Consider the following 26650-nt stretch of genomic DNA (forward strand, 5'->3'; position numbering starts at 1 on the left):
ACCAAACTGCGACGGCTCCGCCGACGGACTCCAGTCTCGTCGAGTAGAACCAGTAACCACTGTTCCCCCCCCCTCACCTGCTTCTACTTTTCTACTCTTCTCTCTTTTGTGTTTTGTTTTGTTTTATTTGGGTTGTTACTTTCTTTGACACTATACCGCAATGCTAGGATTATCACAAAATCATGATTAGCGATTGAATTATTTGGGAATAATGTTTTTGCTCACCTATGATTTGAATTGTGTATGATAGTAGATGTAGGTAGAGGTAGTTAAAGTCATCTGCCCAGATACCAATGAACTCTGAACCTTATGAACTCTGAACTCCGAACTCCATGAACTCTGAACTCTATGAACACTGAACACTGACTGTTTTAACCACTGCTTTTAGTTCCCGGAATACTTGGACTGTCTAACCTCTTCAGGTTCTCAGGAATACCTGGACAGTGTTTCCCACCACATGGATGCACGTGCCAGCCCTTGGTTTGCTCTAAAGACCGTGGCCATCACCCCGATCTTCAGACCAAAGGGGGGATGTTGGGATCTGACCCTGCTGTCCTGGCTGGCTGAGACCTTCACACGTGCTTTTCAAACAAAGGAGCAGCCATGTTCCTTCCTTTCACCAAAACGCCTGACATGGGGTCTACAAGAAACCTCATGCCGGATGACCACACCCTCCAGCTCCAGCAGAAACCTGATGCTGGTCCCTCATTGGCCAAGAAAGGGCCCCCCCACTGGTTGTGCCACCTGGTTTATAAGCCTGAGCACAGCTAGAATTCTTTCTCTTCCGTCCAGACACCGCTGGTGTAAGGAGATCCACAAGGCTCTCTTCACCCCGGACTCGTCCAGGGGACAAGAAGATCCACGAGGAACCACGGCCTCATCAAATCCTATCAGGTCACATGTAACATTCGCTGGTCGAACAGACTGTGTTTTATTTTGAGTTTTGGATCCTGTAGTGCGAGAACGGATAACTCCTATGCCCCGTTCTCCCACCCTTTTTGTGTACACACCGCCGGCAGAAGGTAACAATCTTTCCTCGCCGAAGATTTCCGGGAAGGACGACCCAAACCTCGTCCCTCAGCCGAAGTTAAAAAGCCCCTCTCTGCAGCGAGGAGGCCGAGTCTGCGCCAGCCAGCCCCGAGGCCGCGCCACCGAGAGCCAGCGGCTACTCGAGGACTGAGTGATCCCCACCACGGGAAACGTACCCTACCGAACGAAGCTTCTACAAGTAAGAGTTACTGGTATCTGGGCCTAGCTTAGCTTAGCTTAGCATTAGCTTAATTTAGCCTATTCGTTATGTCGTTGTTATTCCTGCATCTTGTTACGTTAAGTTGCTGTCGTGTTATAACGTGTTATTGCGCAAGCATCGCGGACCACGGAGTCCCGTTATATTGTGTATTTCCTGCTGTAACTGTTTGCATCAGATCCATCGCTGCTAGTGGATGTGGAGGTTGTGATTTTATCACTTCAAAGCCCAAAACTACGGTGGCGGAACCTCGTCTCGCCGACCGAGTTTCGGGGTGATAAGAGAGCAATACTCGCATCTCACCGCAGTGATAAAGATGTGTTTTGTTTTGGGGACTATTTGATTTTGTTTGGTTTTATTCTCTCTTCTTTAAATCGGCTCTGTGAGTGAGATCTGGAACCGCAACTATCACCGTACAAGCGTGACCGGTCGGTTCAGAATCCGACCGCAGAGTTTACGAGTGATCAGCTGTTCCTCACATTCTCACTGCAGCGCCGAGCACCGCGCTCAGAGCTTCTCTCTCTCTCTCCCTCTCGTCCTACTAACCCGCACACACATAGTTAGATTCACTGATTTTGGGTGAACCTCTCAGACACGTGGTCGCGTAATCTATTGTCCCAACCCACATTGTGCGCCGTCCCACGTGGTTACACGTAGCCACCTCTCAGCTATCTTGTCGCGGGTCAATAGACTCCGCCATCTTTGCTTGTAGGCTCACACGCCCCTTTTTAGGTTTAGGAGTGAACGCTAATTATGAGACTTAGTTTTATTGTTTGGTTATTGGTCCCTGTTCGCAGGGTGGTGCCCCGTTATTATTAATAATCATTAATAATTGTTACTGACATTAATAATTCTATTGATGTCAAGAATTTAGTTTCTTAGATGCTGATAACCCAAACACGCTCCTCTAGGTTCCCAACATAATGGTGCCCCGTGTGAGGCTACGTTATTCCAGTTTTATTGCAGTATGTATTCACACTAATCCATAGTATGCCTTCGAATCATTTTGAATAATAAATTTTCCTTAGAAAGTTTAATTATTTTTTTTTTTTGAATAATCCAAATTTCTGAAAATTATTTTCCAAAATAGTTTGATTTTTGATATTCAAACATTTTCCTATTTTAATTTAGTTTTAATTTTGATTTTAATCTTAATTTTAATTAAATTTTCAATTTTAATTTCCTTTCTGAAATTTGTTACTTCTTTTCCTTTCCAGGTTAGATCATTCGTTACATTTCCTAAACTAACAGTCAGCTGTGTTTAGTAGATTTGATCGTTTATTTGTAAAACCAACACTTTGTTTTGTTTTTCTTAATCCCTCAAAGAAAAGTTACACACAGCTGTCACAGGCCAGAAGTGCTGAAACCACATTAGCATTTTCTACCTTTGAGTTGAAAAGCAGTAGTTAATACCTCAGAACAACAGTAGAAATTGTAAGTCATAGAACTAGGCATTTCACTGTGCACCTCAGAGCAGTAATTGACGTCCAACAGTAGAAATCGTAAGTCACAGAACTAAGCGTTTCACTGTGCACCTCAGAGCAGTGATTGACGTCCAACAGTAGAAATTGTAAGTCACAGAACTAGGCATTTCACTGTGCGCCTGCATTAACCGTAAACACTAACCGTTTTTCTTACTAACAGTAGGGAATTCTAACCACTGTTGCCATTTACAAAGAAGTAAAATGGGCAGTCAAAAACCGTACAGGTTAGGAGCAGAAGCTCACCAGGAGCCAGACAACCCTGCACCACAAGATGCAGCTGCTGGTCTCCTCAAACTCTCCCTCTCTGATGACAGGAGAAGGGGGTAGTACTCCCAGGTCCTGAGTGACCTAAGTGGGTCCGAGCCCACTTCCACAGGCGAGCGAGACATTCCGCATAGGTCAAGTGTACGCCTAGAACGAACGCCCTCTCCCACGCGGGGAGAGGTAGATCACCCTCCCCTTGATTTTAATAATTATGGCGATTCAGACGGTTTAGGCCCTCTCCGCGCGCAGGGCCTGCGCACCTATCACATAGAGTCCCGCACGAAGGACGTAGAGCGCTTCGATCCAAATATTCGCTACTCGAGTATTGATGACTGTCTCAGGGTCCAAATCAGGTAATGCCACCGCACTCGTCAGAAAACCCGACACCGACTCGCAGCCCACCTGACTAAGCCAAGTGACCTTCCCCTCTGCTGCTCAAGTCTACTTAGTAGGGTGGGGAAGAGAACTCAGCACACTCCCTGAAACGACCACTCCCAATTGCGCGCCCCCCCTGTTCTTTAACCTTCTTGGGCGACCTTGTTCACAAAGACAATGCCCTGTGTGTATATATATATTTCAGTCGTACTGGGGGGCCATAACACACTTGCTCTACTCGATTCCAGGTCAGAAACGAACCTAATGTGTCCCCCCCCCCACCTTTCGCATACACCTCTAGGGTACCACAACCTTAGAGGCCCTTCCAGCACCCTAGTTCGGAAAATCCTTTGTCAGCTAAGCCTTGTTTATCCTGCTCTGTCAGCGTGATCCACCTCCAGTTTGTTCAACGAAGCCACCGCCTTCTTTCGGCCGAGTCATCGTCCGGGCGTGTCAAGTCGCCAGTGCTGCAGGGGACAGAAGATGCCTAGTGCACGAGGTTTTTCTTCCAGCTCCTGCCCCGCTTTAGGGAACTGAACTTGATTTGCGCGGGGGACCTGTCTCCATCTCTAATTAGGGGGGAGGGGCGGGGGAAATGTCACCATTGCCCGCCACGACACACCACAGAATGAAGCCGTTCGCGACGCTTCCCTGAGTGCTGGCGGTGACGTGGTGGTATGAGCCCTCGCCACTTGAACAGCTCGAGGGGTGAAGGCTCTGACAACAGAAACTTAGAGAGATGCACTTCGCAGGGAGTGCAACTCGCCAATCTAGCCAGTGTTGAAACCAACCAGAAAATCCGGCTTATCATTGACTACTAACGTTTAACTGCATGCTTCAACTCGCCCTGTAGGCATGCACTAACCGCTAACAAATCCAACTTCAACCAGAACATTTACAAGACCTGAAAAACTTTCATTGTGACTGTAAACTTACGCTCCACTCTCATAACCCTTTGCATGCTTTAGAGACTCTACCAGAAGTGACCAAAGAAGACATAACCTACGCCGTAGCAGTCAGATTTAATGCAGGACCTCATCAGAGAACAGCTCATCTGTCAACAGCTTGAGCCGCTCTAAACCCCAGCCTAGCTGGTCACCCTAGACCGTGTTAACAAAATCCGTAAATCTGCTACCACTACTGTTATGCAACCCTCACAGGTACCTCTGGCCTATAGTCTTGGCAGCGCAATTCCAATAGCGATAGATCCTAAAACTTAGACATAGAACTCGCTCTAAATCTACCGATCAGAGTGATAAACGCACATATTATGTACAAATACATCCAGAAGCTACAGACCAGACTGGATTCCCTCCTATTCGTAACACCACGTTTTAACCAAACTGCGACGGCTCCGCCGACGGACTCCAGTCTCGTCGAGTAGAACCAGTAACCACTGTTCCCCCCCCCTCACCTGCTTCTACTTTTCTACTCTTCTCTCTTTTGTGTTTTGTTTTGTTTTATTTGGGTTGTTACTTTCTTTGACACTATACCGCAATGCTAGGATTATCACAAAATCATGATTAGCGATTGAATTATTTGGGAATAATGTTTTTGCTCACCTATGATTTGAATTGTGTATGATAGTAGATGTAGGTAGAGGTAGTTAAAGTCATCTGCCCAGATACCAATGAACTCTGAACCTTATGAACTCTGAACTCCGAACTCCATGAACTCTGAACTCTATGAACACTGAACACTGACTGTTTTAACCACTGCTTTTAGTTCCCGGAATACTTGGACTGTCTAACCTCTTCAGGTTCTCAGGAATACCTGGACAGTGTTTCCCACCACATGGATGCACGTGCCAGCCCTTGGTTTGCTCTAAAGACCGTGGCCATCACCCCGATCTTCAGACCAAAGGGGGGATGTTGGGATCTGACCCTGCTGTCCTGGCTGGCTGAGACCTTCACACGTGCTTTTCAAACAAAGGAGCAGCCATGTTCCTTCCTTTCACCAAAACGCCTGACATGGGGTCTACAAGAAACCTCATGCCGGATGACCACACCCTCCAGCTCCAGCAGAAACCTGATGCTGGTCCCTCATTGGCCAAGAAAGGGCCCCCCCACTGGTTGTGCCACCTGGTTTATAAGCCTGAGCACAGCTAGAATTCTTTCTCTTCCGTCCAGACACCGCTGGTGTAAGGAGATCCACAAGGCTCTCTTCACCCCGGACTCGTCCAGGGGACAAGAAGATCCACGAGGAACCACGGCCTCATCAAATCCTATCAGGTCACATGTAACATTCGCTGGTCGAACAGACTGTGTTTTATTTTGAGTTTTGGATCCTGTAGTGCGAGAACGGATAACTCCTATGCCCCGTTCTCCCACCCTTTTTGTGTACACACCGCCGGCAGAAGGTAACAATCTTTCCTCGCCGAAGATTTCCGGGAAGGACGACCCAAACCTCGTCCCTCAGCCGAAGTTAAAAAGCCCCTCTCTGCAGCGAGGAGGCCGAGTCTGCGCCAGCCAGCCCCGAGGCCGTGCCACCGAGAGCCAGCGGCTACTCGAGGACTGAGTGATCCCCACCACGGGAAACGTACCCTACCGAACGAAGCTTCTACAAGTAAGAGTTACTGGTATCTGGGCCTAGCTTAGCTTAGCTTAGCATTAGCTTAATTTAGCCTATTCGTTATGTCGTTGTTATTCCTGCATCTTGTTACGTTAAGTTGCTGTCGTGTTATAACGTGTTATTGCGCAAGCATCGCGGACCACGGAGTCCCGTTATATTGTGTATTTCCTGCTGTAACTGTTTGCATCAGATCCATCGCTGCTAGTGGATGTGGAGGTTGTGATTTTATCACTTCAAAGCCCAAAACTACGGTGGCGGAACCTCGTCTCGCCGACCGAGTTTCGGGGTGATAAGAGAGCAATACTCGCATCTCACCGCAGTGATAAAGATGTGTTTTGTTTTGGGGACTATTTGATTTTGTTTGGTTTTATTCTCTCTTCTTTAAATCGGCTCTGTGAGTGAGATCTGGAACCGCAACTATCACCGTACAAGCGTGACCGGTCGGTTCAGAATCCGACCGCAGAGTTTACGAGTGATCAGCTGTTCCTCACATTCTCACTGCAGCGCCGAGCACCGCGCTCAGAGCTTCTCTCTCTCTCTCCCTCTCGTCCTACTAACCCGCACACACATAGTTAGATTCACTGATTTTGGGTGAACCTCTCAGACACGTGGTCGCGTAATCTATTGTCCCAACCCACATTGTGCGCCGTCCCACGTGGTTACACGTAGCCACCTCTCAGCTATCTTGTCGCGGGTCAATAGACTCCGCCATCTTTGCTTGTAGGCTCACACGCCCCTTTTTAGGTTACATACCATCACGGTTTGAGTAGCTCCCCCCCCCTTTCGTTTCCACACACTCACACACACACACACACACACACATGTACATATATCTATATACATATCCTTACCCCACTTTATTCATTTGACTTTAGGTATTAGATATATAATTGTATGATAGTGTTTGTTGATTTTGATAGTACTTGATTTGATCATTTATTATTTTGATTTAATAAACTCTGTTATATTTTAAAGAGCAGTCGTCTGTGATTACTTGTGCATATGTGTGTAATAATAACTGGATGTGGTGGCCTGTGCTCGAACTTAAACCTTCACTTTCACTCTGAATGTGTAATAGTACTCAGACTATTGACATTATGAGTGAACGCTAATTATGAGACTTAGTTTTATTGTTTGGTTATTGGTCCCTGTTCGCAGGGTGGTGCCCCGTTATTATTAATAATCATTAATAATTGTTACTGACATTAATAATTCTATTGATGTCAAGAATTTAGTTTCTTAGATGCTGATAACCCAAACACGCTCCTCTAGGTTCCCAACACTTGTGTGTATAGAAGATAAAAGCTGTAGTAAAGTGAAACCATAGCCAGTATCTATTATACACTTATCACTGCAAAATGACTCTTACCTCCAAGTGGGGGTCCAACCAGCCCAGCAAAGCTCTGTATGAACACATAGACGCCAGCGGCTGAAGGCATCCTCTCTATGCCCACCACGTCATCCTCAGCCAGCATGGGGATGTGGCTGCATGATATGGTTCCCATAAAGAACCCATATAAAGCGCAGCACACAGCCAGGCCGTAGAACTCCGCAGCCAGAGTGAATCCAACCAGATCCCCCGTCATTGCGATCACGCACACCAGAAGCACAAGCAGCTTCACCTTCCTGAACCGCTCCCGCGTCAGGATCCACCCAATGGAGAGTCGGCCAAAGATGTCCGCCACGGCCATGATGGAGAGCGTGTAGGTGGCGAGGTCCCGCTCCACGCCGCGACTCACGCTCAGCTCGATGATGTAGAGCGGAGGGGCGAAGAAGCCGAGCATGGCGAGCAGTCCGAACAGAGAGTAGAGAATGAAGCTGCACTCTCTGAGGACGGAGAAGTCAGGAAGTTTTGATTTCTTTGCAGATGGCTTTTCGGCACTGGATTTCATTCCCCCACCTTTCATCACTTGTTTCTCTGCATCTTCGCTCTTTTTCTCCTCCGTTTCACATTCTCTGATCTCTGCCACAGTGTTTTCCACAGATGTCCTTGCTTCTTTGTGCAGCAACGTCTTCTCCGGGCTGCTGTCGTCTGTGTCCTTTAGATACTGGTCACTGGAGACCCCAGTGATCAAAGGGCCTCTGGTTAGGTCATTGTCTGGACCATGGGAGTTTTTTTGTGCATGTGAGGTATTGTTTATGCTACAGTCCTCTAGGTTTGTGCGCTCGCCATTTTCTGATGTACTGAGAGCTTCCAGGTCCTTGGAGGACAATCCGTCAGTCTCTGTGTCATGGGTCGATCTGGGTTTGATAATGATTGGCCGAAGCAGAGCACCACCAATTATTATGGTGCTCTGCAAACATCCCATTACGGCCATGGTACGTCGCCAGCCAATACGGTCCCTCAAGGCAGAAAAGGCTGAGGGGCAAGAGGAGGTATTAAGTGAGTATTTATCAATTGAACTGCATGCACAATAAGGTCATAAGTATGGAGAGTTCGAGATGCGATTTGTGTATACAGACTATTATTGCACAAAAGAAACAGAGGACATGACTTCTTGGTGCCGTCAGTGGTACGTTTAGCTGTGTTTCTCTACGTTACAAGATAAAGCGAGCAAAGTCCAATGAAAGGGCTGAAAACAACAATGTGGTGGTCTCTTTCTCAATACCTGTATTTGGGTCTTAGCCAAGCCCAATAGTCCCCACTATAGGCTTCAAAACAGGTAAAAACTGCATAGTTTGATTTTAGAAATAGGCTAAATAACTTCCTAGAACAGCTGGGCATTGGTTATTGAAGATTACTCAAACTAGAATAAAGTGTGTATTTGTTATGGACTTTTTATAATAATTCAAAATAAACTACAGTGCCCATGTTCATGTTAAGTAAGAAAAATGTCAGTGCAAGTGTGGCTATTGATGTGTTTTTTTAATAGTTGTTGGACAACTACATGGATTAATTGTTGGTGGGATCAGTTGAATGGTTTTACTCTTTTCTTGGTCATTTTTGACAGTAAGAAAAATGTAGAATATTGCGAGACTTAACCTTTATAGCCCCGGAATCTTCCAATAAAAATATTTCTTTTACACATTTTATTAAAAAGTCTTTCCTTGACTTTTCCTGTCACTAAATAAGCTGTACAAGTCACCCTGCCTTAAAGATTGCAAATAAAAAAAAAACGAATTGGTCGCATTCTTTTCCTTAACCCCCGTACAAACGCGCGTCTTCTCCAACCGTCGGCATAAAACGTCAGTGGAGGCCGTCGCACTCACCTGGTGCTAGAGCGAACATGGACAGGGACTCTCCAGTGGAGGCCACGGCTGTGACCAGAGACCGTCGGCGTGTGAAATACTGGGAAAGGATGGTCACAGTGGGCAGGAAGGTCAGACAGTAGCCCAGACCTGCACAGTGGAAAAGATTCAAGTTTTTACACTGTAATTCAGCCAGACAAGCCGCTAAAAAGCAAACTCAAAGAATAGTAGCTTTATGTGATGTTCAAATAGAGAGATAAGGGAATAAAAAGCAATTAAATACCTGCAATTAAACCATAGGTGATGTACATTTGATTGACGGAGCTGGTAAAGCTGGTTGCAATGGTACCGGAGGCAATGAGTAATCCTCCGATCATAACAACAGGTTGGAACCCAAAGCGGTTCGTCAGCACAGCGGAGAGAGGACCTGAGGCCCCATTAAAAGTTGTTTAGTGTAGACAACGGAACAGTGATGCTCACAACTTCATGATCATTTCAAGCTATAGTCTGTACTTTACCATTGAAGTTCATGACAAACACGCAGATGGAGAGAATCCAGGAGACCCGAATGTTGGTCTCTCCAAACTCCTCCATCAGGTCCTGGAGGAAGATGCCGAAGATCTTAATGATACCGTAGGTGAAAGCCTCCACCACGAAGAAGGCCACAGCAACCGCCCATCCCCAGCCTCCGTCAGGGGCTTCTGGGTACACATTGGGTCCCAAGAAACGTGTCCCCTTCACTCCACACAGTGCCATGCCCTGTAAACGACAAATGACAGTTTGAGTGACTGGCAGAGTGGGGTAAGTCAAAAACAAAATAATGTAGCTGTAAATCTATTAAGTCATGCAAACACCAAAAGGTACAGATCCTGGATTAGAGCTTTGACTTGGCGAAACAATGTTGCAGATATCAGTTATGGATACCCAGTCCGACAATTAAATGTTAAAATGATTTCCATAGTTTTTCCTCACGATAATTACTTTGCAGATATCCAGAATATTCATTCTAGGTATCAAAAATGCAATTGTAGATAAGAGAAATTGAAAGCACAATGCACATGAAGGGCATCAGTTTTCCTCGGAAGAATGACGTTATGGATATCTGAAATGTCATTTGTGTATAGAAAGAAATGTAATTGTGGATATCTGAAATACTTTGTTTGATTGGCAGAAACAGATTACAGATATCTGCAATTATGTCCACTCTAGTTGTTAAAATGGCAAAACGGCCACTTGAACTTTAATGGATTTAAATATATTAGTTTTGAAATATATAAATATAAGTGCAACCAGTTAGATGTCTTAAAATACAATTTCTACTCTTAACAATGTTATTGTGGTTATCTTTAATTACCATTCTGACAAATGAGAATACAAGTTTGACTAGGAGCAATGTTATTATCGAAAATGTAATTAAAGATAGGAGGCTGGTTTGATTAAATGTTAAAAATGTCTTGCCTTAGAGGATAAATACTTACTGCTAATAGTCCACAGTTTGGATTTTAAGTGTTTCTATTTTTTCTACTTTTTTCCCTTCATTTCCTTATTTTAATTTCCAAAAACATTTAAAGTATAATTTCACTACCAGATATTATCGAATTGTTGTTAAATTCTATAACAAATCTATAACAATTTCCTAAAGCTAAATGGCAAGGGGGGGGATCCTTGTCTGTGCTGCTACATGATCCAACCCACACACACACCTTGCTGTTATTATGACGATCAAATGATTTGCGTGTTTGCCTTGTCCTGTTAACCATATATAATATCATTTAAGTTTAAAACAGGACCATTTACTATCTTTCTTTCCTTAATTGAGAGGAGTGGGAGGGGGAACAAATGCTGAATAGCCCTCGCCGTCACGCGGTTGACGCAATGCTCTCATCCCGGCGACGCAGCAGCGTGACTTTAGTAGCTGCTAATACACACTTTGTAAGTACTTCTATGTCGTCTGTTTGAGCCATACATTTAACTCAACACGTGCCGACTATATACAGTGTTTTACGAAAGCAAACATACTCGTATATTTTGAAGTAGCTTTTGGTTAATCGGGTCTCACCTCCGTGCAGCTACTTTCAGAGCGAAGTGACGATATTAAATCCTCAATTCGCTCGACTAGTCCTGCTGTAGTAGCTACCCGCCCATGTCTCGTGCAGCACCTACACACATTTTTCCTACACATTGTCACGTGCACATGGTCTGCAAACACGTACACGTGGGGGGAGGTGTACACATTCAAACACACGTGACATGCTCTGCCTCATACAATCTCACATTGTTGGGCACCCCCTCCCGGATAATGCACGGAGTGGGTGAGGGGTTTAAAACATCAGATTACCGAGACTTCTCCCCCACATCTGTTAACTGTGCGTAGTAGTAGTCCGGCACAGGTCTTAGGTCCTGGTCCAAATCGCCCACTCCTCAACCTTCCCACACCTAGATATCCCACCACTATCTGGCAGGTGGAATGACAGTAATCTCTCTAAAGTGACCATAAAATTCAGACTTGTTCTGCAGACGGTTTTTGTTTCTTAATGGTACATGCTGATATCTCTTTTTTTTAAATTACTTTAGTACTTGGGCTTTAACTATTTATCAGGCCTGATCCCTGTTCATGTGTCTGTGTTGGTAATGTGTAATCTGCTGTATAATGATAAACTGGTAATACAAATTGAGCTTGATATCGCCTACAATAGACTTATAGGAAGAAAATAAGGCAGGGAAACATGGTTGTATTTATCTCAATCCTTGATTACAGGCTTGTTTATTGTTTCCATGGTATTTTACAGCAGTGTTTCTAAATGATTATAATAAATTGTGTGCTCGCTTTATTCTGTCGGGGATTACTTACTACCCTCACTGACTGTCTCATATATATATATATTTCTTATACAACTTTAATTTCATTTTGTTGACTTTGTCACATGACAAGCTAAAGTTAAATGAAACCTGCGTAACCCTTTGCAGATCTAGACCTAAAATGGTGGCGGCTTTCACCCCGTTTCTTTTGTCTGGGATGCTGATGTGTGGTCTGCTGCTCCACACGGTGTCCCGACATGGAGCCAGTGTGAAGAAGCCCAACTTTATCATCATACTGGCAGATGATATTGGCTGGGGTGACCTGGACGCTAACCAGCCTGAAGAGAAGGCAAACAACACGCCCTACCTCAACCTGATGGCCGAGCAAGGACTAAGGCAGATAACTTATTCCTTAATTCTACACCTGATCTGTTAAGATCTCTAAAGTCATATTATCAAAGTCTGTTGAAAATCTGACTTAACCTCTCTGATATCATAGTCTCCAGGGCTTGTACTGCACAGGACATGACAGGACGTTTTTCTATACTTCCCCCCTCTGTGACATTCCCTTCAAATTGCCAACAAGGTAAAGTGTCCTTAAAAACAATCCTGACTTCTTCCAGATTGACAGACTTCCATTCTCCCGCCTCAACCTGCTCCCCATCCCGTGCTGCCATCCTGACAGGCCGCTACGGCCTGAGAAATGGTGTGACTCATAACTTTGCTGTGAGCTCTGTGGCCGGCCTGCCTCTGTCTGAAGTCACCTTGCCCCACCTCCTACAGAAAGCGGGATACTACACCGCCATGATCGGGAAATGGCACCTCGGCCACAACGGACCATACGGTCCTACTAACAGAGGTAAGTGGGAGCTTGACATTTATACCCCAAAACCACTGGGCACCTAACGTAACACAACAGGCTCAGATGAGGCAGGAACTTCACAGAGATGTGTGAATTTCGGTTGAACTCATCCCTCATTATTCAGCCAATCAATAGAGAGTAATTTAGGGTATAAACAATACCTGTGTAGGCCACATAAAAGTGAGATGTGAGCGTACGTGTGCTGTTCCTGTTGCACTGTAATGTATCTTTCCAGCTCAGTCTCATGGCGTCAGTCAGTTGTTCTTGGCCGATCTAGCCACACGGAGTGTGCGAGGGAATCCCTCTGCCTCGCTGCAGGGAAAAGACTACAAAGGACACAACTCCCTGCAGATGTATCCGGAGAGAAGACACACTTGCTCTTGACTTTTTCGCTCACAGCTGACTCAACAATAGCCCCCCACTACCACTTGCAGATGCCGTTTTACACAGCTCCAGGGTGGTAGTGTTAATAGAGATATCCCAGATCATTTGTCTCTTGATACGTGGACATGTGGTCTCTGGTGCTTTCGTGAGAACACATAAACTGTTTAGTCGGCTTTAGCGCCTGAAAACGGATCACACTGTAGTTCAGAGACACAGAGTGTCATTCAGAGGTATTTTATGGTAGACTAAACATAAACACCAAATTAATGCTGCAAGTGACCCTTTCCGAGGTCAAAAAGGAGCTTTCATTTCTTTCTTATATTAGTAAAACATTCTATATTAGTGGTTGAGAAATATTTCTTCTTGTTAACAATGTGTATTGTCTCTTTGGCAGGCTTCGACTACTACCTTGGTATTCCCTACAGTAATGACATGGGCTGCACTGACATACCTGGATATAATCTGCCACAGTGCCCTCCCTGTGACTCATCGTCTGGGCATCAAGTGATCAGGTGTGGTTCTGTGCTCCTTTTTAAACAAATGCTGCTCTCTGGACATCATTTATTTAATTTATTTTAATTTTAAAAGGGACGATGCAATTTCACATAATATAGGGCATGAAGAGGACAGAGAGATGGTTAGATTTCAACTCCCTAGTTGGGCTTTTACATGAACATATAGAGCTTTCAATATCATAAAAACACAATACATTAAGAATATGTGGATATATTTAAATACACATCACACAATACCAATACCACAATACATCTTGGTAAGATATTTATATTTGACAGTCAATTTACCTGTCTACATTCTGATAGTATGATATAAAACTTATATAAAACTTTGATATTGAAGTAAAACATAGTATGGCGAGTGCACATGTTATATGTTTTGTGCATTTGGAGTCATAATCAGTTTATAACTTACCAAACACACTCTGCCACTAACATGTATCATGTTATTATTCTCCATTGTTGACATGCTTTAGATTGGAGAGGAGTGTGCACGGAGGCTGTTATTCCAAAGTGGGCCTTCCTCTGGTTGAAAACAGCAGTATTGTGGAGCAGCCGCTTGACCTGTGGACACTAACGGAGCGCTACAAATCTGCTGCGACCAGGATTATACACAATGCAAGGTACAATACAGCTGCAAACAAACACAACACAATAAGACATTTATATTAGGCTGCTGACGTGTGTGACATTTATAAAACACATTTGAATTTGACACAACCCTCTGCATTACAAGTCATTCTCCAATTTCTTCATATGATATTTACAAACAGCATGGCAGATGTAGCTGTTTCTGTTTGAGTTCCCTGTAGTAGATGTTGACAGGCTGCTGCAGTGCAAATACACATGAATGAAGGGGGCGTGAGCTCACCTTTTGCTGAATAATTATGCCACCTGGGTGTTTAATTAAGCCGGGGCTCAATGATAAGGATTGCCCGTTTTCCTGGGGCTAGTAAAATGCCACATCGGGCAAGTAAATCTGACAACTCACTTCAGCTTTTCAATTATCCTGGAGACAGGAGCTTAGTTGGGTGACTTTGGAGGATGTGGGCAAAACTCCTGATTCATTTGCTTAAATAAAGGATACAACAATTGGCTTTAGCCGTAGTTGTTATTTGATAACCGCTAACACAATTTGTATAAGGGCAAGTAAAAATGACTTTGGGCAAGTAGATTTCTGACCTACTTTGTGTCAGTATGTCGCATGAGGGTGAAACTCAGATGTGGTCCAGAGAAAACTGAAGAAGTGAACCATATCTGTCAATAGGGGAATGAAACAGCCACCCAAACACTCTGCAGTAAAGCTCTTAAAAAGTCTAGTAAACTCTTGTCATTTATCACAGCTTGGAGTCTTTTTTTTTTTTGCCAGCGTGCAGCTGTTAGCAGTGGACAGACCTGAGCAGTATGAGATTATCACCTGTGTTTCATTTGGGGAAACATGAGGAAGGAAGATCCGGTAAATCTGCAGCAAGTGGTCAACATTTGTAACCACCTGTAGTTCATTGCCTTCTAAAAGGCAAACAAATGTACCCACACGGGATGGATATGAGGCCGTGCTGCAGTGCACAAAGCAGATCATCTCTAGACTTTGACCACCAATCTGTCTGTCTTCCATGTTTCTGTTCATGAAGGAATATGTCACCCAAGTGCTTTCCTTCATGCTATATTACGGGGTCATGTGAGTGCAGCAGTCGGTCATGTGCTGTCAACAGCCAACAGTGTACAGCTAGGGTGGAAATATTTAAAAATAAAGTAGAATGTGGCTTCGTCATATATCTGATAAGTTACACTACATGTACATCGCACATCCCAGTTCAAACACTAGTAGTTGACTAAATTGAGTGAAATTACTTCTTGTCTTAACCTCTTTGAAATGTTTTTTTGGCAACTTCTGGCTGTGTAACTAGAAACACAGATCTTGTTGCGATGTAACTGGTTGAAAACTACACATTTACTATGTTTTGCGCACATGAACTTTACAGTAGGAAACATGCTTCAGTGTGCACATTCATGCACTATGAATGCCACACAGAATATTTCTCAACAGGATTGTATTGTAGCGTGAGCGGCTCCTGCCCCGTTTCTAGGCGGGGAAGTCTTTCGCACCTAACACGGTGGTCACTCCGTCGGCTGTCCCACCTGCTGAGGAAAGCCCCCCCCCCCCCCCCCCCCCTTTTTTTCTTCTCTCTGCTCTGCTGTTCTCCTGTCAGTGCAGGCGCTCAGTCAGCGCTCTGACATTCCTACTTTTCTGGGGGTCTATCTCTCCTTTTTATGCTGTCTTCTGATAGCAAAAGGGTCTTCTGTCCTATAAGTGGGAAAGACAGAAAAAGGGTCTTCTTTTACCCATCTCTGAGGGGGTGAGACCCCTAAAGGGTTTTCTGTTCCCTTTAGACTGGGTAAGAAGTCTATCCCATTCTCTAGTTGGGGGAGAAGCCCTAACTATCTCCCAGGGGGTACGACCCCTAAGTGTCTAGTGGAGAAAAAGCCCAAATCTCACAGTTTTTCTGCTGCTTTTTCTGCTGATCTAAGGCTGGCACCTCCTTCATTTCATGTGTTACTCACTCCTCTTTCTTAGAGCTGACACAGAATGTAACTGGTTTGATCCTGTTAGAACCAGAAACACTGTATAAGGCTCAAGTGACTATGTTACACAAAGTGTCTATAACTCTGTACAGTTTATACGTTAAATCACATCTAACATAAAATAGAACAAGTTATATTATGATGGTTATAAAAAGTGTAAACAAGCTATATGTTGTGCTGGTTAAACTTTGAAATCAAAAGGGTTACAGGTTATAATAGCTATACTTTTATGCTTTCATACTTTTCTACGATCTTTCTACAGCATCCTCAAAATGTTCTTGAGTTCATTTGTCAGCAGCATGCTGTATAACTTTAAATCAATCAAAAATACCGCAAAATGTAGTTAAACAAAATTCTAAATGTCATGTTGGGGGGGGGGGGGGGGGGGTGCCAGTATCGTATGTATGCAAGCCACTGAACATTAGCAAATAAGAAATATAATAATTATTGCGTTAAGTTGCACAAATCATTGAAGTTCTCTGACGGGGCGTCACATTAGTGATTGTCTCTGCAGGGAGCGAGGACAGCCCTATCTCCTCTACATAGCGCTGGCTCACATGCATGTGCCCCTGGCCCCTCCGCTCCCCCCAGATGTGACCACCCGTCGCCCAGATGACGCCAACGTGTACGCGGCAAGCCTGCGAGAGATGGACGGCCTGGTGGGGGCGGTAAAGAGCGCCTCCGATGCCACAGACAAAGACAACACTCTCATCTGGTTCACTGGTCAGTCTGCTAGATGGATTATGCCTGCTCTCCCACACTAAGATAACGGTGTAATAGTTATCTTATGTGTGCGCGTTGTGTTTAGGTGACAACGGCCCTTGGGAAAAGAAGTGCCAGTATGCAGGAAGTGCGGGACCTTTCGTGGGAAAGTGGCAGACCAGCAGAGGTATAACTCCTTTCGTGCATGCTTTATGAGGGGGATTGATACTGTACACGGGTACATCTTTTGCCCGTGTGTTAGGCGGAGGCTCGGCTAAGCAGACCACCTGGGAGGGAGGTCACAGGGTGCCAACAGTGGCTTATTGGCCCGGGAGGATCCCTGCAAACACCACCAACACTGCCCTGCTCAGGTACTCCCTCCTATGTTTACTTTATACCTAGGGACTCAAGTGTTCACTAGATGGATTCAACCCTGATGACTGAGGCATAGCACTAGTTCTCTGGACAGGAAGGAGGGAATTTATTGACTTTTATTCAAATATGTTTACAACTATTGCATGGATTGCCATGAAACTTGGTAAAAGAGCTTCATGGTCAAAGGATGAATCCTAATCACTTTGGTGATTCTTTGACTTCTCCTCTAGTGCCACCAGCAGGTGAAAGATTTCAAATGTAAGATTGCATGACACCAAACAGTCTTCTGCTCTCCTCTTCACGTCCTCTTGCAGCGGAATGGACATCTTCCCAACCCTTCTGTCCCTGGCAGAGGTAACTCCCCCCTTAGACAGACGTTACGATGGCATTGACGCCACAAATATCTTCCTGCACGGTGAACAGACTGGTCATGAGGTAAACAAGCAGATTTTGTTTTCAGTCTTACTTTTGTTTGTATAAATAATTCCCCCGTACTGTCCGCGGGGGTCGTGGATTAGGTTCCTTGCTGCAGACACAAGTTCTTCTCTTCTGTCTTGTAGTTTCTGTTCCACCCTAACAGTGGGGCTGCGGGGAACTTTGGTGACCTGCAGACAGTTCGAACAGAGACGCACAAAGCTTTCTACGTCACAGGTACAAGTCACACTGTATGTGTCCACAGTGCAAAAACCAGTCACACTACATTACAGTCTCATTAACGTGCGTCTGCAGTGCGGCTTGTTATGTTGTACACCCATCCTCTTTTCTTTGCAGGTGCAGCTGAGGCGTGTGGCGGTGCAACAGGCAGGCAGCAGCTCCACGACCCGCCGTTGATATTCGATCTGGAGCGCGACGAGGCGGAGGAAACACCCCTGGGTGTCGAGACACCGGAATACCAGGCGATAGCGGAGAGGGTCGCCTGCGGGAGGGAGAAGTTGTTGTGGGACATTGCCACCGACAAGTCCGTGTCCACGGCAGACTACAGTACAGATGCATCAGCAGCGCCCTGCTGTGACCCGACACAGGCTGTGTGCCGCTGCCACACACTGGGCTGAGGGGTCGGGAAACCACACACACACACACACACACAATAGGCTGAAAGAGAAGCCCAAAGACGACACAAACAGACGTGGAGACAAATATCTCCTTCAGATGTGCTCAGCTGTTTTTGACATTTTTTTTGTCAAGAAGCAGCAGAGATGTGCAAACAAGCAGAGAGCAAAGAGTTGCAGGCGGCTGAACTTTGACCAGTTGGGATTGTGAGATCAATAAAAAAGAAATCTATCAGACAGTATAGACAAAATTACAATTTATAAATCAATTTGTTGCAGAGCAATTCATTAATTAATGTTTGTTGACGTCCAAAGGTTAGCTTTGCTGTTGATATTTGACGATGATTTAATAAAGGATTTAAACATTATCAATATAAATGATGCTGTTTAAAAAAAACAAAAAAAAAAACAGAACTACACCATGCAGAGGTTGAATCGCTGCTCAGCTTTAATGAGTCTCTGGTGTCAATGTCCAGTATTGAACAGCTCAATGCAGCGTACGGGTGTCCTAGCAGTGCCACCTTTTGGCAAATCAAATGGCATTACCGTGTTACTTATTACAACAGTACTATATATAAATGTTATATATACATTATACACACAATACAAATCCTCAATATATATTTACGCATTGGTAGGTCTATGCGTTGATGTGTAATACTTCAAAACATTTTGCAAAAGAATATTTCATACATCAAAGTAAAAATAACTTGCATGTTAACATACTGTTTTCAGCATCATTTATAGTAAATACAAATATCAGGATATCACTGAAATTCAAGGACCTGTAACTTTGCCGTGTACAGCTTCACCATCGAGCGTTTCACAGTTAGCTGATGACTCCTCCCGGCACATATTTGTTATCGGGTTACATTTGTGACTCTGCAGGTGTTTAGTCTCATCTAGCGCTACCATAATTAGTGTGACAGCTGCATCTGCAAGTCATATTATACTTACTGCATGTATCATGATTTAAATAGTGTATCACACTTACTACATCTTTTCCTTCTTGAGGTGTGACACATTTAATGCCCATTGATAACATTCCTCAGGCCTGACAAACATGTCCTTATTAGTTACTTTCAGGTGCTTATTTCTAAGACTTGTAAGTGACAGAAAACAAGAAATGATCTTCAGAGAGTTGACTCATTTCATATTGTATTTATAATATTGTCTGATTGCACTTGGCTTGTTGAGAAGCTGCTAGAATTACCTTCCAGGTGACCTCTCTTAAGAGCATTTTTGTGAATCGTGCCCATGGTCGTCTCCTCTACTACCTTGATATATTCAGTCGGCTCACTAATACTCTCCCAGATCAATCACGTGTACATCTGATTGCTACCATGATAATATTGTGCAACAATAACATCATTGTGTTGTCAGGGTTTCATTATATATATATATATATATATATATAATAAAAAGGTTTAACACTGTTGTTAATGGCGGGACTCTTGGACAGTCTTTCAATCGGTCTAATATAGTGTGAATGTGGACCTTACCCCCCCCCCTTTTTTTATTTTTTTTATTCCTTACAAAAAGTGAGAGGGAAACACCAGGAAGAAACATTCTGGCAAGATTTGACCCTAGGCCAGCAGGGGTACACGTGGAAGGGTGGGGGTGTCGCCATGTCTCAACAGAGGAATAGTTTTGTCCAACTCCCTGCTTGAAACAGTCAGATTGTTATGCAGGGATTGGATTGGATGTTTCGTGAGAGAGGGGTTTGGTCAATTACTCTGGTTGCCGAATGGAGGGAACTCGTTCTCGTCATCCAGACAGACGGGGCCCTCGGCGAACTCGTGTTCTGGGATAACCTCACCCTTCTGGGCTCCACCTTCCTCAGAGTAACCTGGGGAGAGAAGGGAGGAGGAAAAGAAGGTCTTTGTGGCCAGGAGCCATTTGAGAAGATAAAAACTAATTTGAAGAGTTTCTGGAGTTGCGTAACAATATTTAAAACCTCACGACATTTAGTATAAGAGCTAGAGTAATAAAGTCCACGGTAGGTTTTAAGAAGTAACTGAGAAGTATCAAGTTAAGAATCTTGGAAAGGTTTTGATTAGGAGTGCTGTACCCATGAGAGTGGTGGAGGAGGGCGGGGTTGAAGGGAGAGCCACAGTGGCAGCGTATGATTGGCTGGCTGGTTCGGGAGAGACATCCTCTGGATTCTCCTCTTCCTTCTGTTCCACCTGCTCCTCGCAGGAGTCAAACAGCCTGCACGGACAGGGAAGACAAAGGCATCACAACACCCGACTCACTGTGAGAAAACAAGCCGAGACCAATGCCACATTCTACAGCTGCAATCTGCAAAAAACAAAAAGAAGTTATGATATGTTTGATGCAGCTCACTAAGACATACACACCTGTGTTTTTGGATGAGGACGCACTCGCCTCCGTCCTGTGGATCCACATTATAAATGTAGAGACACCCGTCTGAGGAAGCCACCAGCAGGCGAGGGAGCTTCTGAATCCTGACAAGCAAAAACACAACGTGCATTTACAACACATAAATACACCTCTTAAAAAAAACATCCCTCTCCCGTCTCGCTCTGCCTTACGTAGCGAGGGCGCTGATGTTCTTCAGGCCGAACATGTTGAGTCGCACTGTGGCGAAGGCTCGGTCCTGATGCATCATGTCGGACACCTGGGTGGGCAAGTATGTGCTGGCCGCTGTGAACATTTTGCCCATGTACGCAGACCATGTGGGAGACTCCTCGTCTTGACTGGAAGGAAACAACGTGGGTCAGAGTTGAAGTTGCCAACGTGAGTTAATCACCACTGGAGACATGCAGATTTCTTTCTGTGATACTGGATTTTTACATAGTAAGCCACTTGGTTGAATTAATAGAAAACACTACTGGGGTGCTTTACATCAGAAATACAGCAGAGGGTGCTGGTCCTTCCATGCATTGTCCTTTTCTGAGCCATGCGAGGTTCAGAAAAGGACAATGCATGGGAAGCAGACTTTTTATACAGAGGAATCCCTTGTTACTGTAATATTAGAACATTTTACCAGAGATTTTTCTTTTTTCAAAGTCTGCAAATAACCGGCTTTATTTTTGATCTGGATGAAAGTACCAGCTGTATCATCACATTGTTTTTAAGCTAGTTAGTCAAGTAAGTAATTGATTGACAGAAAACAACGCAGTGAATTATTAATTGTGTGTGTGTGTGTGTGTTTACCTGGGGCTGTGCTGCTCCAGTTTAAAGATATGGACTGTCTCAGTGTTGCTGGAGGCGCACAGGAACTGGGCGTCGGCGCTGAAGGACAATGAACTGATGCTAACATATCTGCCACCGACGAGAGACGGAAAAGAATAAAACAGTTATGATTAGATGTACATTTCTATTGAAAAATACATGCACATAATTGATTTAAAAAAAAAAAGATTCATCCACAAGACCACATTTAGCCCAAATGTAGACTTTTGTCCATGTTTTTACATGGCACCTAGTGTGTGTGTGTGTGTGTGTGTGTGTGAAAACAGCCTCTCTGAGTCTAATGTTTCGTCCTTGTCTTAATCACAATGTCCTAATCACTGATACTCCGTCGCTGACACTGGAAGCGGCACAGTGCATTCACAACACACTACCATTGGCTACTGAGCAGCAGGAGTTGTCTTACTAACATGAATGGTAACTGTTGAGTAATAGGAGGTGTCATTTAAACTGCTGACCCTCTGTCGCCTCTCTGTCATGTCTGACACGCAACCACCATGAATCATCTTGTCCACAGCGTGCTTTTGTTAATACTTTCTCCTTGAAATACAGGAAAGAATTGTGAGCGCTAACCTTTTCATGCCTCTGCGGAATTCAAACAGTCTCTGTCCTTCAGGAACGCTGAAGACTCTGATAACGGTGCCCTGTAGAGGAGAAAGTGGTCAGACGGAGGCTGGTGGACGATGAAACAGAAGGAGGGATAAAAAAAAAAAGAAAGAAGGAGTCCTCACCTTCTCTGAAGCGCTGGCCAGTTTGGTGCCAGAGCCATTGAAGGTGAGGGCCGCCAGGGGACTGTCGTGGGCTTGGATCAGCGTCAGGGTGCTCTGAAGGGGCAAATACATTTCTTTTAAAGGGACACGACAACAGCTGCAATGTTTTTGCTTTCCTTTGCTGCTCTGTTAGAGTTGAATGTGGCCTCACCAGGTTGTTGGCGTCGTAGACGGTGATCTCTCCGATGGTGGCGCTGCCAGGGTACGCCAGGTAGGAGTTACTGTGGTTGACGGAGAGAGCGCAAAGGCCTACAAGGGAGCACAGCGGAGGATTAAGGCACTCTTCTCTTTCTTCTTTGTTTTGATTTTCCTGTCTTTTATTCTTATAAAGTATGTAAAGTAAGTATTTTGCCAGTTGCTTCACAATGGAGCAACACATGTGCCATCTCTGAGGGTCTATTATTTGTCAAGTATGGTCCTGAAAACTCCCAAATCAAACAAATTATGCATGTCAACACAATATTGAGCAAAATTAATTATTGTTTTTGCAAATGCATGGTTTGATTATCTTTAAATATAAGACTACATTGGCTCTGTGCACCCTCGCAAGTTCAAATGGTGCCGGTATGGCCAGTAGCTTAACGTGGCTAATATTAGCAACGGTCTTCGACAACTGACATTGCTGAGTCAGTAATGCTGGCTTTAGGACTCCTCTCTGCTTGTGCTACTGTTACACTATGTGTGATAGCATTCAGCATTATCCTGTAAATGTCACTAGTGGCCATAGTGGCCTCTATTCAGCAAAAGTTGCATATTGTTGCTTCAAAGTGAGGTAATTAAGATTTTATAATTAAGGTTCTATAGGAATCAATGTGCACACTTTTTTACATGGTCTGTACACAGATCTGTATACAGTATAGCAGCTTGAGTGTACCTGTGGGGTTGGTGGGTGTGTTCAGCAGGGTTTTGAGTAGTTTCATGTCTTTGATATTGTGGATGTAGACCGATTCCTCCAGGCACACCACCAGCCGCTGAGGTAACAGTGACAGACGTAGAGATCAACGTAAATGAATAAACTATAACGTCGCACAAATCCAGAAGTAACAGCTTTGAGGATTACAGGTAGAGAAAGATCCGTTTCCCGTTTTTTTACCTGTCTGTTGAGCCGGACGGAGAGGATGTTGTTGGAGTAGCTGTAGTTACAAATCTCGGTGCCTTTCTTGAAGTGGTAAACGTTCATTCGCCGCGGCATGGACAGACTGACCACCACCACCAGGCTGCTGGAGAACAGTCGCTCCACGATGTAAACGTCCGGACACTCTACTGGGAGAGGGACGAGTGAAAGGCCGTGGATACGGATCGCATACTTTCACTCAGAAAAAGCCATGAATGCAAATACAATACATTCTGTTGTCACTCCCTTTACTCCAATTTCCTGCACTTAAATTACAAATGACAATGGCTTCACTGCTATCATGCTCAGCTACCAAACCACGTTAGCTCCACTTTAATAGAAACTGTCAGTCCCTCGACAGGGAGTGCATTATCGAGCTCACAATTCCTTTAAACTTTCTCTTTCATTGTTGCTATTGAGGATCACAACATTTCCTGTGTTGACCCTCTGCACGCAGAAGAGCAAACATGTTGCGGCCTGTCTGAGCCGTTGTATGACCAAGGTGAACCAGACCACAGCTCAAATAACACTGAGTAGACTTCTGTCACTCTGCAGTAATGTCGCCTTGGGGCGGGGATACTGCGGTGGCACAATGTACTGGATTTGTAGATGTGTCTGCATTATAAGACATTACACACTTCCTGTCACTTTAACTTTTAAGGACTACTGCAGAGAGTGAAGTACAGTGTCCATCTTACCTCCCTCATGGATGCAGTCCAGTTTGTCCACAGCAGTGACTGAGAAGAGCCGGTAGCCGGTGTTGGTGCCCACTGACAGAGAACTACAACAAAAACACACAGGTTACACACACACACACACACACACACACAAAATACCAACATTTGCTGTCAACATTTGAATACACATAAAGTCTCCTATTGTTGCAGTAAAATAATCCCAAAGAAGCATTTTTATTTGTTTGGTATTACTAGAACAGATTAGTGAATGGATTTGGTTAAAAGGAATTGCTTGCTATTGAAAACGCGCATGTTCAATCCCAACTGTAGCACTGCACAAAACGAGCTAAAATCGATGTAATGGATGCTATATGCCACTGGCTCTAATGACTGTCATGATCAAACTTACAGTCGCATGAGCTGAGGGGACTTCTTTACGCTATTGATAACTGAACTATCAATCGTCATGGTTGAGTAGTAGCATGAGGCCAATGTATGTCTGTTACTGACAGGAGGCGGTCACCAGGTCAGATCCAGGCTTTACCCTCATCCGAGGAGGGTCGTCATCTGTGTCATGATTTCTTCTAGACTGTCTCATCTTGCTGTAGCAGCTCCCATTGAAATCTATTAATACGCCCCCCCCCCCCCCCTCCCCTCCCCCTCCAGGAAGCTTGCCTTAATTTATCATGGTTGAAGTTGAACAAACACGATGACAAAGAGACACGACTGTTGACTGTTCGTCCACCCTGCTTAGCTTTACTATCAGAGCCACATGATGTGTGTATGTAAGGGGACACGCCTGTGTTCTGCTGGATGTATCTGTTAGTTAATAAACCCTAAACATGGGTCAGTGGACATCTATAACACAGGTGTGAGTCGTCAAAATTATTGGAGAGTAAAAAAAAAAACAATAATATTAATATTGCTATAACCTGAATATGAACCTATTATGGTATGTTAACTGGTGTACAGAAGAAGGTAAGACGGAAACTTGCATTAAGTTGTGTCTTATTACACAATAGATAGACGTTTCGTTACTAATTCTCTAGTTTAATGTTCAACGGACCTACTTCACTTAAGGACTAATCTAGAAGTTGTCATGCCTAGAAGCTCTTGGTTTCAGTTTGGACGCACACACACACGATTGTTGGCGCTATTACCAAGCGTGACAGAAAACAAACCGGGGTATGGAAATGCGACTGTAAATCATTATGCAACAGTCAGGTGCAGCAAGGAGATTTGAGTTCAAGCTGGGCCCGGCCCGCAGGTCGCTTACGTGGTGTCCTGGTTAAACGAGGCGCAGATGAAGGCTCGCTGCAGATCGGTGCCGTCCGCCGCGTCCTGGGACTCCTGGGACTCCATCGGAGGCGCCGAATTCCCTCTCCTCCTGCCGGCCGAGTTTGGTTGGCCTTGGGGCTCGGGTCGATTCCCCGCCGGAACCCGCTTCCCCCCTCCTCTGCCCCCCGACTCCAAGCGCCACGCTCACACTCTTCGGGGAGAGGAATGTCCGGGCAAGACCGACTCAGATGGCACACATCACACACCGAGTCAACAACCCAGATTTAAACAGGATAAAAGATAAACGATAACACCTCCTTAATGTGCCGTTCCACTTGAGTCGGTCGACACTGTTGTTATTGTGTTATTAACTTCCAATATCCACACGGCAAAACAAAAACAGCTGATGGGTGGATGCGTCAATTTGAGGTGCATGCTGATTGGCTGGTGGTAACATGTTAGCCCTCCTTTCCGGCGTTTCCATTGGTCGAGCCGTTTAAAGCCTCTTGTTGATTTGACACAAGAGTTGCCAATAACACAGGAGCCGCCTATTCAGCGGAAAAGGCGGTTGATTGGCTAATTACACGTTCAGTCTTGTCACGAGGAATTGTTTTCATGATTTCATTGGACGAGCGACGTATCAAGCTTTTCTTGCAGCGACACACCAACAACCCTGGGAGAGATGTGCAACTGCTACACAAAGATATTCCGGTGATTTAAAATAAATTGTTATGTTTTTGTTTATGTTAACTTGCCTCAACGTACATTTATTTATTTATACGATTATGTTTACGTAGCTTACCCAAATACAGGTATTACATTTTTATATTTTATATTTCTTACCCTATTATTTTAATTTTATTTACCTGTACCATAAATGCTGCTGTAGCGAAAAAATGTCCCCTCGCGAGATTAATAAACTAACTATCTATCTATCTATCCAAATAGTTAACCTGAAATTGTATACATATATTAGGCCACAGACAAACACTTTATGTGGCCTATCTTTATGAATTATGTCGCCCCTTGTCACTGGTGGAAGTACATGTACTGTTCTATTTTATTGTAATTTATATGCTACTTTATACTTGTACTCTACATATCGTAGAGACATAGTACTTTTTACTTCATGATCATCTTATCAAATGTGATGATTTATTACAGATTTAACTACCCAACATAATATAAATCACTCAA

At 44.4% G+C, this 26650-nt stretch overlaps 3 protein-coding genes across 6 annotated transcripts in view; 1 reads left to right on the plus strand and 2 right to left on the minus strand.

Annotated features, from left to right (window-relative positions):
• LOC142951697 (monocarboxylate transporter 7-like) overlaps window positions 1-11298 on the minus strand; it is a 21764-nt gene extending 10466 nt beyond the window's left edge. For both annotated transcript variants that reach the window (XR_012954600.1, XM_076093421.1), the window contains exons 1-5: window positions 11189-11298; window positions 9648-9888; window positions 9413-9556; window positions 9151-9279; window positions 7310-8299 (exon numbers count right to left, since the gene is read on the minus strand). Coding sequence is in view for 1 of the 2 variants with exons in the window: in XM_076093421.1 (XP_075949536.1) it covers window positions 7310-8299; window positions 9151-9279; window positions 9413-9556; window positions 9648-9885 (1501 nt within the window). In the remaining variant the exon portion in view is untranslated. The remainder of the gene's footprint in view (window positions 1-7309; window positions 8300-9150; window positions 9280-9412; window positions 9557-9647; window positions 9889-11188) is intronic.
• arsg (arylsulfatase G) lies at window positions 11002-19811 on the plus strand. The gene is made up of 11 exons (XM_076093422.1): window positions 11002-11061; window positions 12097-12324; window positions 12552-12787; window positions 13569-13686; window positions 14166-14312; window positions 16787-16995; window positions 17081-17161; window positions 17237-17345; window positions 17664-17784; window positions 17910-18000; window positions 18121-19811. The coding sequence occupies exons 2-11, from the start codon at window positions 12110-12112 to the stop codon at window positions 18399-18401; spliced, it is 1608 nt and encodes a 535-aa protein (XP_075949537.1). The 5' UTR covers window positions 11002-11061; window positions 12097-12109; the 3' UTR covers window positions 18402-19811.
• LOC142951699 (WD repeat domain phosphoinositide-interacting protein 1-like) lies at window positions 18641-25873 on the minus strand. Of its 3 annotated transcripts, none has more exons than XM_076093425.1 (12): window positions 25452-25873; window positions 24197-24279; window positions 23478-23647; window positions 23259-23355; window positions 22536-22633; window positions 22346-22438; window positions 22188-22258; window positions 21579-21686; window positions 20954-21118; window positions 20759-20866; window positions 20470-20609; window positions 18641-20278 (listed from the first exon to the last, which is right to left on the minus strand). In XM_076093425.1, exons 1-12 carry the CDS (start codon window positions 25535-25537, stop codon window positions 20238-20240), a joined length of 1260 nt encoding a protein of 419 aa, XP_075949540.1. In that variant the 5' UTR covers window positions 25538-25873; the 3' UTR covers window positions 18641-20237. The 3 variants fall into 3 exon arrangements, with proteins under 3 accessions (XP_075949540.1, XP_075949539.1, XP_075949538.1); XM_076093424.1 differs by having other exon boundaries at window positions 18641-20247; window positions 23478-23644; window positions 25452-25871; XM_076093423.1 differs by having other exon boundaries at window positions 18641-20247; window positions 25452-25871.
• Between the last annotated feature and the right edge of the window lie 777 nt (window positions 25874-26650).

The sequence above is a fragment of the Anarhichas minor genome, unplaced genomic scaffold (assembly GCF_050575085.1).
Source record: "Anarhichas minor isolate MPS153535 unplaced genomic scaffold, ASM5057508v1 ptg000017l, whole genome shotgun sequence".
NCBI lineage: Eukaryota > Metazoa > Chordata > Actinopteri > Perciformes > Anarhichadidae > Anarhichas > Anarhichas minor.